Source organism: Papilio machaon, chromosome 13, assembly GCF_912999745.1.
Source record: "Papilio machaon chromosome 13, ilPapMach1.1, whole genome shotgun sequence".
In the NCBI taxonomy this organism is placed as follows: Eukaryota; Metazoa; Arthropoda; class Insecta; order Lepidoptera; family Papilionidae; genus Papilio; species Papilio machaon.
The window spans coordinates 3,028,841-3,041,215 of NC_059998.1; the positions used below are offsets into that span (position 1 = coordinate 3,028,841).

At 34.5% G+C, this 12,375-nt stretch overlaps 2 protein-coding genes across 4 annotated transcripts; one reads left to right on the forward strand and one right to left on the reverse strand.

Annotated features, from left to right (window-relative positions):
• Window positions 1-1,260: 1,260 nt before the first annotated feature.
• LOC106717926 (carboxypeptidase D) lies at window positions 1,261-10,737 on the forward strand. Of its 3 annotated transcripts, XM_045680672.1 has the most exons (13): window positions 1,261-1,444; window positions 4,099-4,186; window positions 4,354-4,518; window positions 4,696-4,829; window positions 4,974-5,110; window positions 5,953-6,140; window positions 6,272-6,301; window positions 6,436-6,612; window positions 7,048-7,166; window positions 8,425-8,601; window positions 8,765-8,857; window positions 9,248-9,350; window positions 10,194-10,260. In XM_045680672.1, the coding sequence occupies exons 2-12, from the start codon at window positions 4,099-4,101 to the stop codon at window positions 9,338-9,340; spliced, it is 1,401 nt and encodes a 466-aa protein (XP_045536628.1). In that variant the 5' UTR covers window positions 1,261-1,444; the 3' UTR covers window positions 9,341-9,350; window positions 10,194-10,260. The 3 variants fall into 3 exon arrangements, with proteins under 3 accessions (XP_045536628.1, XP_045536626.1, XP_045536627.1); XM_045680670.1 differs by lacking the exon at window positions 9,248-9,350 and having other exon boundaries at window positions 10,194-10,737; XM_045680671.1 differs by lacking the exons at window positions 6,272-6,301; window positions 9,248-9,350 and having other exon boundaries at window positions 10,194-10,734.
• LOC106717927 (superoxide dismutase [Cu-Zn]) lies at window positions 7,377-8,115 on the reverse strand. Its single transcript, XM_014511896.2, has one exon. The coding sequence runs from the start codon at window positions 8,099-8,101 to the stop codon at window positions 7,430-7,432; it is 672 nt and encodes a 223-aa protein (XP_014367382.2). The 5' UTR covers window positions 8,102-8,115; the 3' UTR covers window positions 7,377-7,429.
• Window positions 10,738-12,375: the final 1,638 nt, after the last annotated feature.

A 12,375-nucleotide genomic window follows, 5' to 3' on the forward strand; every position in this document is an offset into this window, starting at 1 on the left:
GCCAACTGAAAACCAGCGCAGGGACTGTTTAGGCCGTCTCTGCATATGCTGAATTGGCCGCTTTTACCACATTTCTCTTAAATTATTTTCATAAATATGTGCTGTGAATTTATTTTTCTCTTGTATCTGTGTGATAATAAATGAGTTTCTTTCTTTTTTCCTCTTTCCCTTCCCTCCCTTATCGAAAGGAGAAAAATAAAGGATGGGAAGAGGAAGTAGATTTGATGGTGGAGGGTACGCATAGGAAAGGAAGATATTATCTATCTTTGCATTTCTTCCTCCGTTAACTAAAGATAATGCAACACATCTGCTATTGCGAATGTCTATAGGCTGCGATCGCTTCGCCATTTCGGCAAGTTCACGTGACGGCTTGCACGTTTGCCACCATATAGTAAAAAAAATTGTTAGCAAAACGTTATATCATTCTCGCTTACGCGGGTAGTCGGCGCGCGGTTGGCGAGGCCTTCGGGGGCCGAACAGTTGACCAATGCGCGATAACCTTTAATCATCCCTTAGTGTAATTGTGACTGAATGTGACAAGTAGTCTTTGAAATATATTCCTACGTCGGCACCGACTAATTTCGACACCGGGCAAATATACACGAGTGCTTTAACCGTTTATATATTAGTTCTTGAGTTACTGTTTTTATATATTTATGATCTTACAACTTTCGGTACGATGAACTAGCAAAAAGTTTGAAAGTCCTGGATTAATCCGGGTACATATGGCTCATTATCGGAAATACCATTGACCCCGAGTCGGTAGATTTTCATATCACCTTTTTTACAAAGTGGAACTATAATTTAAACTATAAGTTAATCATTTTACATTTAAATACTGAGTAATACTCAAATATACCCACGCAGTCGTATACAAAAAGTTATTTCCACATAACTGTCAGGAAGTAATGGTGGCACCGAGTCAATGACATGAGTTATTAAATTTCACTAGGTATTTTCTTGTAATAAATATCGGGTTGAGATATTCAATCCGCGGGAAAAGTGCCAGATGGGATGGACGCCGTGGAGACTGTGATATCGCGGAAAGCACGCGTGTGTCAAATCTTGCCTCTATACCACTCGTGTGTAGGGAAGAAAATGCAATATACACAGGTTTTAGTACATTTTGCTATAAATTGAACCTTAACTCCTTGGGACATGAACAGTTTTAGCGTGCTTCGTTCGGAGTGAAAGCACTAAAGTCTCGCGCGCGTGTTCGAATGACGCAGAAGCTTCGTTCAAGGCAGTAGCTGCCGCCAGCACGGGCCAGCGCTGTCAGTCGAGATTTGTCCGTCCGTCTACAAGGACCAATACATCTCTCCCGATTCACTTACAAAGTTTATCCCTGAAAAAGTCGTGAACTGTATTCCGAGTGTTTCACAAACGTGATTATACCAATGTTGATATATTCCTCATACCAGTGTATTTAGTTCTATGATTTAAGGTAAGTGTTTTTCGATAAAATTAAAATTTTCTTACTTTACCTCAATAAGAAATAAGTATGATGCAGATTCAACTAATTAACTTCGAGGTATTTGCCTATTTGTAACTAGTTTCGATGTCTCTTATTAATTAAATAGATAGATTAATTACTTTGTTAAAATTGTTGAGTAATTCATAATTAAACTTTATGTTATAAAATTGAATATTAATTTAATTTATTTAATTAATACAAACAAATATCAACATAAGGGATTAAGCCCAATTCTATCTTTAAAATTACTTATCAAACAAAATAGTAGTTTTTATGCGTAGGCAGAGATAAAATTATTAAAACGAAATTTATTTAAATGTTTCAATGAATGAATATGCGTGACATTGGCATTGAGTTTAGCATTTATACTGTGCAGATTCAGTGGTCGCATTCGCTGCACGCTTCAAACTTTCACATAAGAAAAAGTGAGCAGCTCTAGCCGTGACGTGAATTATGCTAATACCAACATCAAGTTGTTTCTTTTCACTTTTCGTTATTGTCGTAGTTAGTTTTTTCTTGTTTCTTTGAACAGTAAAAAAATATGTTTAAAGTTTAAGTAGAATAGTTTTTTTTTATATACATTGACGATATTGATATGAAATCTCAAAAATATAAAGCCTCAATGATTTAACTCCAAGCGTATAACTGCACTAAAAAAACCGTAAATCTGTTTAAACTTTTTGGGATTACCGCTTTTATACAGTAACTAGCTATCCCCCACGACTCTGTCCGAGCGGCATTAAAAAAACTTAATAAGTAGCCTGTGTGTTCTTTTAGACTATGTTCTACATCTGTACTAAATTTCATCAAGATCCGATGAGCTGTTCCGGAGATACCTTCAAACAAACATCCATCCAAACATCTAAGCATTCGCTTTTATAATATTAGTAAGATAGAAAAAAACTATTAAAAGTTGTGGATAAATATGATTCTTACTTATTATTAATTCCTTTCTTATTAATTTCTACGAAAAATGGAATAAATTCTGTGTTCTTATGCCTAATATATATGGTTATGTTAACTTTATTTTTACATATTTATATTCGAAACTAGTCTTAAATTATTTTTACTGCTTAGTTTACTGTTTTTATACTTTTGTCGGTATTCGAAAACGAAAGCTAGTACCGTTACCGGATCACCTACAATAGGGTCAACGGTCCAATACTGTCGTTCAATACGTGAAATGGAAACGCATCATAAATTTTAAAATAGCATACCGACATTATGTCTAAACAGATGTGTGGTCACCTTATTTGGGTTTTCGCAGGGTATTTCCTTATTTCGTATCAGTAAATTCATATGAATTTTATAGTACCATATGCTATAAACTTACAATTATAAATCGTTATTATGCATTTATTTACAACAAATATTTTAATATCATTGAAGAGTTAAGTACCAGATGGGATTTGCTAGCATTATTAGTACTTTAGCATTAACACTTAATAATTTTTTACTCCTAGTATTGTTATTCTTCATTTAATCCGGGGAAGAATAAGTATCGTATTTAATTTCACTCTTCAAAGTTTAGAATACAGGATGTTCGATGTTTTTATCTGAACATGTTATATTTATCCGTTCATAGTAGTGTATTGATAAATTACATATAAAATAAAAAAAAACATTTAATATAATATTCAATTTATACCTTGACCTTCAATAAGTTTATTGTAGAATATTATAGTACCTACGTCAAAGTAAAAGGAAAATACGTATTATATTAACGCCGTTTATATTTTATATAAATAGTTATAATTTTTATGAGTAGAACGTTTCTTTAACATTTCATGATACATTGTTAAGGTTTCCACTAAGTGTCACATTACATTATTATTAAAATTTTAATACAAATCTTTATAATAAATTCAGTAATCAGAAACAACTTAACTCACTTGTAGTTTGTTCAGTATCGACTTCGACTCCTTTTAAACCCGTCGTGAGTTCTTCATCAAGGCGAATGTAGCCGTTTTTAGTTCATAACATTGTCCCTCGAAAGTTTAAATAATTTCAATGTTTGATAACGGGTTAATGATGCGTCGTAATTGTAAAGAGGTTACGTGTCCGCGACTTCCAGTGACCGAGTGACCTTCACAGAGACCGGTCTCATCGTAGCCCACGCGCTACTTCCCAAACATAACATTAAAAAGAAAGCAACGCTAATCAACGCGGCGTAACTCTCTGCATACAAATTACCCAATTGAAATAATGTAGGATTATTCAATGAATATTTAAAAAAGGTGTAACAAAATTCTAGTTAGACTTATCCGAGTTTGCCGGTAAAGAACATTAACTTGATTATAATATACAAATTAATAACGGAGCCTAAAAGCAGCAAACAATGCTGTCAAAACAGACCACAATTCATTATAAGTACCTACATTGTCCATAAAAATGGCACAACTGTACGTAACTCGGATTAAATATTCTTCCTCTTTCAACAATATAATAGAGATATAAATCTTTTTCATAACCTTGTGGAAACGATGTCGCTTCTGTAAATTTTTACAACTCACTTATTATTAGAACTAAATAACATACATATAAGTAACAGAGGCTGTCATTATCATGCGAAGTATTTTAAATTCACTCAAACGTATTGAAAAATTTACCATATATTTCCACAGATGGGCAGAACCCTGGTAGCCAGAATTGTGACGCTAGGTTTAGTGCTCACTGCAACGTACGGACAAATCCCCGACTCACAATATTCTAGTAAGTGGAACATTCAAATACAGTCGAACCTGGATAAGCGAGAGTTTATATGACAATATAGGTGTTTCATTCTATCCCCAGTATAACGCTTATGGAGGTCGTTCATCGAGAGGTCTCTTGATCTCAAATTATTTTTATAGCGTTAATAATTTTTCCTTCATTTTAAGATGAAGATACGACCCCTAATTCGAGTGATGTAGAAGGCCGTCAGAGTGGTTCCGATCTGGAGTTCCGGTATCACGACCATGAGGAACTAACGAGGTACTTACGGGCGGTCTCAGCGAAGTATCCGGCCCTCACTGCGCTCTACTCTATAGGGAAGTCTGTGGAAGGTAAGAGAAATTAAGCAGTTTTGCACCTTGTAAATATTATGTACAATTTATTATTATTATTATTATAAATAGGAGTGCGTCGGTGGCTCAGGGGTTAAGCATTTGACTTGCAATCTGCATGTTACATTGTAATGAAATATAATTTAAGTATGAGAGTTATAAGAAGTTAATGTACAGGTCGTGACCTATGGGTGTTGGTTGTTTCGGCGTCGCCTTACGAGCACATGATCGGAAAACCTGATGTAAAATATGTGGCCAACATCCACGGCAACGAGGTCGTCGGACGGGAGCTGCTGCTACATCTCATACAGGTTTGTAATAAACTTTATCAGATTACGTTTTATAACGTTTAAGTAATCTATAGGTTGATGGAAGTCTTTGGATGGAGTTATCCGTATCAGTTTCGCTCGGGTAAGACATATAGAAATGTGGATTTCTGTCATTTTCTTTTTCAGTATTTGGTGACATCTTATGAAACAGATTCATATATAAAATGGCTGCTCGATAACACGAGGATCCACCTGATGCCATCTATGAACCCTGACGGTTTCGCAAACTCTAACGAAGGTCAATGCGGCACCATTGTTGGCAGGTAAACTAATTTTAAAGTAATAATCGAAACTGAGGATAAAATATAACAAATTTTCTCATTAAAGCACGTCCTAAGTCATGCTTACCACGATTTTTAATTATTTTTACGTAAATATTTACCTAAGCTAACCTTACTTAAGTACTATTCTGCCATTTTGTGGTAAGCATAACTGCCGTGGCGGTAAAATTTATAATTTTACAAGAGTTTTAGATCGATAACAATAAGACTACGTTCCAAGTCTAAACCATTGTCCTAGATTAAATTGTAGAATTAAGAATTTCCCAGTACAAATTTAATTATTGTGAACACGTAAATCATAACTGCATTAATGATATGTTTTCCATCCTTCCTTAAAAGTAATATCTTTAAGAGACCTATAAAATATAAACTTTTATTATTATTACTGCTGCCTGTAACTAACAACTCATCATATTTAGCAAAAAGGATAAAACATCGCCGGAATATGGCCGGTAAGCATAATTCTAACAATGTCATCGGTTCCCTCATGTAAATAACACTTATTTGCCAATGTATGCGTCAACGCTACTGGAACGAAACATTGCACAAGTTACCTAGTTCATCATCTAATAGTATTTGCCTTGACATATGAACACAATAAAAGATGAATGTTACGCCATTTGAACATGGAAATAGTCCAGATGTTATTATTACAGTTTGAATGTATTATCCACTAAAACTAGGTATGTTCACCTAGTGAAATAAAGTTTGATAAGTACAATAATTGCAAGATATGAAACAAATGACTATATTATATTTATCGGCAAATATCTACAATTTTTACGATCAAAGTTCAGTTTGAATTGATGTTGCGTTTTGTATAGGCACAACGCGCGGAGGTACGACCTTAACAGGAACTTCCCGGACTTCTTCAAGCCGAACACGATGCAGCCACAGCCGGAGACAGAGGCGGTCAAGGAGTGGATCAGCAAGATACAGTTTGTGCTGTCAGGCTCATTGCACGGCGGCGCCCTCGTCGCCTCGTATCCCTTCGACAACACGCCCAGTGCTAGTAAATATACATTGACAATAATATTTCTCATATAAAGTATAGAAGTATTTCATATACATGTTTATAATATGTGCCTATAAAGTTTTAATTAAATTGAAAAATCTTTTCAATTTACACGCTGCATCACACAGGAATATGCAGATCTTCTGTGTTATGCGCCGGTAAAGTATTATACACTCATATTTGAATTCTGTGTTCTATGTATTATATTGTCTTTCGTTTCTTTCGTAAAGAATATATGTTATAACTTGGAAATTTATCTTCCTTTGTTCGTGCACATGTCCCCTCACCGCAGTGTTCCAAAGATACACGCCGACTCCATCTATCGCGCCGGACGACGACGTCTTCCGTCACTTGTCGCTGGTCTACTCCAAGAACCACGCTAAGATGTCGCGGGGCGTATCCTGCAGGTCCCACGTCCCCAGCTTCAAGGACGGCATCACTAACGGTGCCGCCTGGTATCCGCTCACAGGTATTATAAATAGCTTTACAAATTTTTGGGCTTAAGCTTTAAATTTGATGGCAAAATGGTGAATTTCGGAATTCTTTGCGCATTTTTTCACTCCTCGTTTACCCGACACTGTCCCGCCTCGCGATTACCGCGGGATTAACTCTTCGTTGTCACCTCAACGTCGCAAGTCGGGGTGGTATCGTTCAGGTGACTTGTCAAGTCCGCTTTAACCTTAATTCTTCTAAAGTGTTTTAAATTTAAATTTTTTCCTACCTCGATTGATTTATGCTGAGTTTATTTATCCGATACAGTCATAACCTTTAAATTTTGAAAAGTTAACCTTCTAAAATAACTAAACGATTGCCGAGGAAATTATATTCGAAAAAAAACTTACTATCTATAGTTTAACTAACTTCATTTCTTCAAGAATTTTTTTAACAAACTGATAACTTTTAGGTGGAATGCAAGACTATAACTACTTGTGGCACGGGTGTATGGAAATAACTTTGGAAATTTCGTGTTGCAAATATCCACCAGCGCACGAACTGCCCAAGTATTGGGCCGACAACCAACAGGTTATTATTTCATTAATAATATTTTTATTAAATTCAGTAGATCGATTAAAATTGCTGAACTGTAAGTTTCAAAAGAAATAAAAAACAAAATTATTTAAATCGCGGTTTTATTCAAATGTAAACATTAAGTAAAGATAAAAATTATTTTGTAATTTGTGCTCCATGTTTTTATATCACGTTTTTCTGTCAAACTGGAATACATAATTGTCGCATTAAATAATCCAAACCACCAAAGATCAAAATAGAATATGTACCGCTTTATTTTATTTACCGATAATAAAAGCAACAGCGAAAATAATTAGAGATACTGAAGGAAAAACAGATACAGACGAGTTCCAAGGGTCCGAAGGAGAACGTATACCTATAACACCACAAGCTACCCTCGGGCCAGCATTTCCGGTGTTAAGAGAACCCTCATTTCCTCCCAAACCTAGATCGTCTTCCTGCTCGTGAAGGACTAATGATCGTCCGATAATGCTATTTCGACCTCGGAGCGAAATAATATTGTCCACAAAATCAATATTTGCCACGGGGTTTTCGCTACCAACGAACTGTACATTTCCTAAGTCGCCGACGTGTCGTACTGCATGGTCTCGGCCTCCGTGCGTGTTGTCGTCGGGGTCGAAGTGAGCACCGGCTGCGTCACATGTAATCGTATTCCCCAGTTCGTGCACATGGAAACCGTACTTTCCAGCGTCCAAACCAGTTATAGTACCACTAACACGAATTCCATTTGCCGTTTCTGTAAATGTTATGCTGCCGGTCACATTCTGTGATACCAGGTGAGCTATTGCAACTCTATTTTCACATCGTATTTCAACCGCTAAACAAATAACTACAAAAAAAGTGAAAAATCTTGCGCACATTTTAACACAGCCGTGTTTAACTACAATGCGATTGTGTAAATGAATATGTTTATATGAGGCCGCGCACATTTATTGAGTTTAAAGATTAGATAGGAGTTATCGTAAAGATTTTTTTTTTTTTTTGTGATTTATTGATTACAAATAACATTATCAAAGATAAATCACTAATGTGAAAAGCTCGCATAATCCCTGTGTTTATAATAAAAATCGTTGTAAAACATATCTTTGTTTGAGCGCTGAGATTATACAGAGAAAAGAATTTAATATTAATTTCATATTTTTAATGAATGGAAAAAAAACAAAATAACTTTACTTATTACAATTTTAAACAAGATTTTAAAAGCCTAATTGAGACGTTTCAACACGTATGAGATAAATGTAATGCTAATCAGGCGCTGATCAAATACCTGGCGGAGGCTCACCGCGGCGCGCACGGCTTCGTGATGGATGAGAACGGCAACCCGGTGGAGCGCGCAGCGGTCAGGGTGAAGGGCCGTGACGTCACCTACCACACCACCAAGTACGGAGAGTTCTGGCGCATTCTCCTGCCCGGCACCTACCGCCTTGATGTAAGTCTACTTCAAATTATTAGTATTAATTACTACAACTATCAATATGAGCGAGATTTTAGCAATAAAAGAGCTTCAGTCACTTGCTTACTAATTACTTTCTAAAAAATCTGAGTCAAAGTCAATAGGCTCTAATTAACTGATTGACCATTTATAATACCAGGTGTCAGCAGAGGGCTACATACCGCAAGAAGTAGAGTTCATCGTCATTGACAGCCATCCCACGCTGTTAAATGTCACTCTTCACTCCGCTAAAGTAAGTACAACATAAGTATGCCGAAATATAAAGCCTGTTAAAAATAAAATATTTAATAAATTTGTATTTTTTACAGAACACACTTAACCTTTGTACAAATCATTAATTCTGTAAATATCTATAGCCATGAGGCACGTAAAAAAATAAACAATTAAAATAACTTAGGCGTCTATTTTAAAACATTAATTCGTTTTAAAAGATTCACAACTAATTACCGACCTTCCCTTATCGAGTTTCCAGATAGAACGTATTTTTTTTAAATATAGGGTTGATTAAACAAAGGACAATTACCGACTACGTTTTGAAATATGAACTTCAATCTTATTAACAAAATGAACTTGTAAATATGACTTGCATAACAAAATATGGTGGTTTATCGCCTACCATTAGTTGGAGAGAAGCCGCACGTCGCTGCCGAGGCAGAAGCCCGTCTCCTTCCACGGCGCGGACAGTCGCAACACAACTTGGTCTTTCCCGAAATAATATTCATTTGGTAAATTTACGATACCATGGGCACCTCAGAGCTCACTATACAATACATGCAACTCATAAAAGTTTGATTGGCATCATTTGGTTGGTAATTGAGATCATTTGGTTTTCCGCTATCGCGTTTATATTTTTATATATTCTCATTTATTCAACAGCACTAGCAAGCGGCCAGGTTTAGTTGTTTGTGTTTTTTTTTATTAAACTTACTGGCATTTAAATTTTTTACAAACGCTTGTTAGCAAAGGATAGCTTGCACTAATCATTGATTTCAGAGACCAAAATCCCCTATAAAGCATTACGTCATCCATCTCATGATCTTTGACAAATCAGAGTGAACGGTGCTTTTAATTATTCATCTGTTCTATTTGTATTGCTTATTATAGTTTAACGCATCTTCATCAACATACTGTATTGAAGCGAAGCTTTTTTAATCTGTATTTATTATTGTTTTTATGCTTTGTATTGTACTACTTTTATAATAATTATCTCTAACACCACTAGTTAAAATGCGTAATGCAATAGTTTTTAATTAATTCATTAGAGTAATAATATCATATAGTAATTACACTGAATAATTTAAAACTTGACGCAATCGCCATGCAATTGCCAAATATATTAATAAAGATAGCATTTTTATTTTGGCAACAGCAAGTAAATTAAAATATCTTCTTATTGATCTTAATATCTTGTCTAAAGTTGATTTTTATTTTTTTTATGAAAAATACAAAATACTTGAAAAATCACGCCTTTATACGTGAGACATTATGATGTGAAAAGATTATATCATAATTTTTTGACTATTCTTTTTCTTATTTACAAAAATAAACATGTAACGATTGTATTGCAGCGTATCGACAATGGAGGTTATTACCGGCCGCTGGTGCCGCGGCCGCCGCCTGCGCCCGCGCCGGGCTTCTTTGCCTCCATCTCAAACTCCTTCCAGAACCTCGTCAACAATTTCCTTGGATAAATATAAAATAACCAATCTTCATTTCCAATTGTTAATATACTTTCACATGTTTTTCTCACTCTCAGTGACATGAAACGATACATCCTTCTGATAGGTTTCCACTGTTGAGACACGTACACAAAAACATACTATCATCCTCTCTCTTCCTCTTAAAAAATGCAGAGATAATGAAAGGCATCTTTATTAACCTACGTATTTTTTTTCTGGCAGTGGAAACTCACGCTTACTACCGTTAACAAGTTCATAAAATTGTATATTAAAAAGAAAGTTATGTAATAGTTAACTGAACAATTAGTCTTAGTAATTTAGACAGGCCAATACGCTATATATTCTTGCAGGCAATTAAATAAAAATAACTTACTTTCGTTCCTAATTATAAGTGCACATAAATTTCCTTCTAAATACGTTAAGTTAAATTTAAACTAAAATCATTATAATTTTAAAGGTTACCAACGATAAAATAAAAAGAGATAATTTTAATAAAGAGTTTCAAGCCTAATATTATTTTAGAAAAGTTATAGGTACAATAGCAACCTTAGATTATATTTAATACATGTAACAATGTAGTTAAGTCTATTCTTTATTGACTTTTAAGACTGTAAATATTATAATGTAAATTATGCAAGATTAATTTACTTAGTTTTAGATTGTGTGAAATAAAGTCATAAAAAATATTGGATATTTTAATTTATCCCCATCGTAGTTAATACAAGCATTTAAAGTGCTTGTTTCTGCTAACAAACGTTTAGCGATTAAACTAGCGAATTGGATAACAATGATTAGTGAGCTGTTCTAATTATTATTTTAGAAAAAAACCTTATTGTTATCACATTGTTATTATAGACACATGACATTGCTACGTAAGTTAGGAAAGAAAAAACAGTTTTTGTCGTATTTATCCGTTTATCTTTACAGTTAATAATATTGGGGTGTCTGTATGTATCATAATTTGGAAACATGATGTATTTTTTGCGGACACAGACAAAAATTTTTGTCTGTGTCTGCAAGTTCCCATTTGTTCCGGGTAATCTCCGGAACGGTTGGACCGATTTCGATGGTAATTTCTCTGGAAGGTAGCTGATGTATTCCGCATACATATATACACAGGTGGGCACAGTTAATCGAAAAGTTAACTTCGTTAATCGTTAATTCGTTAATTAAAAAATTAACTACGTTAATCGTTAAAGCGTTAAATTCTCGAAAATTTAACGCAAGTTAAAGTTAATCGTTAACAGTTAACCATACCAAAATTATACATACTAATTTCACACGTATGTGGCGACACTTGTTTAAAATAGTAATTTGACTATACATTTATAGAATGTACACATTAGTATTAGAGACAAATATGAATGCATTATAGTGTATTTCAATACGAGTGCGGAAAGCCTGTCATTGCAAAGAGTTAAGACAAATGTCTACCCGAGCCGAGGCGCAGCCGAAGGTGAGGGTTGACAGTTGGAACAAGTTGTAATGACAGTTTCGCACATGTACTAAACAACTATTTTTGATACAGTTGCAAAAAAATGAAGAAATTTAATAGAATAATAAAAACAAAATAAATTCAACTAACTAAAATGTTTGGAAAATGGTGCCAACCGTAAAAGAATACAAACAGAGATTTTTTTGTTTTCTTCGCCCATTCTGGGTAGGCAAAGGGAATTATGCCCAAACAACCAAGTCTTCAATAGATTATTTTTATTGATATGAAATGAAAATGAAATTTAATGAGATTAAATAAAATGAAACCTAACCTAATTCATTGAATCAAATCATTAAATCTGACATTGTAACAAATTAGGAGCTTCTTTTTAGGAATATTTGCATGAATCATAAAAACTTTAATGACTTTTTTTTTGTAAAAACTTCGTGGTTGGTTTTTATTTTTAACAGACATTATTTTGACAGTTGGGAAAGAGAACGCACGAGTTTGGAAAAGCTAAAGAAAAAGCACGAGTAAAAAAGTGTTTTAATACAGTTGCTCAAAAAGTGGCGTATTGCAGGGATAAAGAGCGTTCGGAATGTGGGCTATTACATACTAGTAATGAAATACACTACT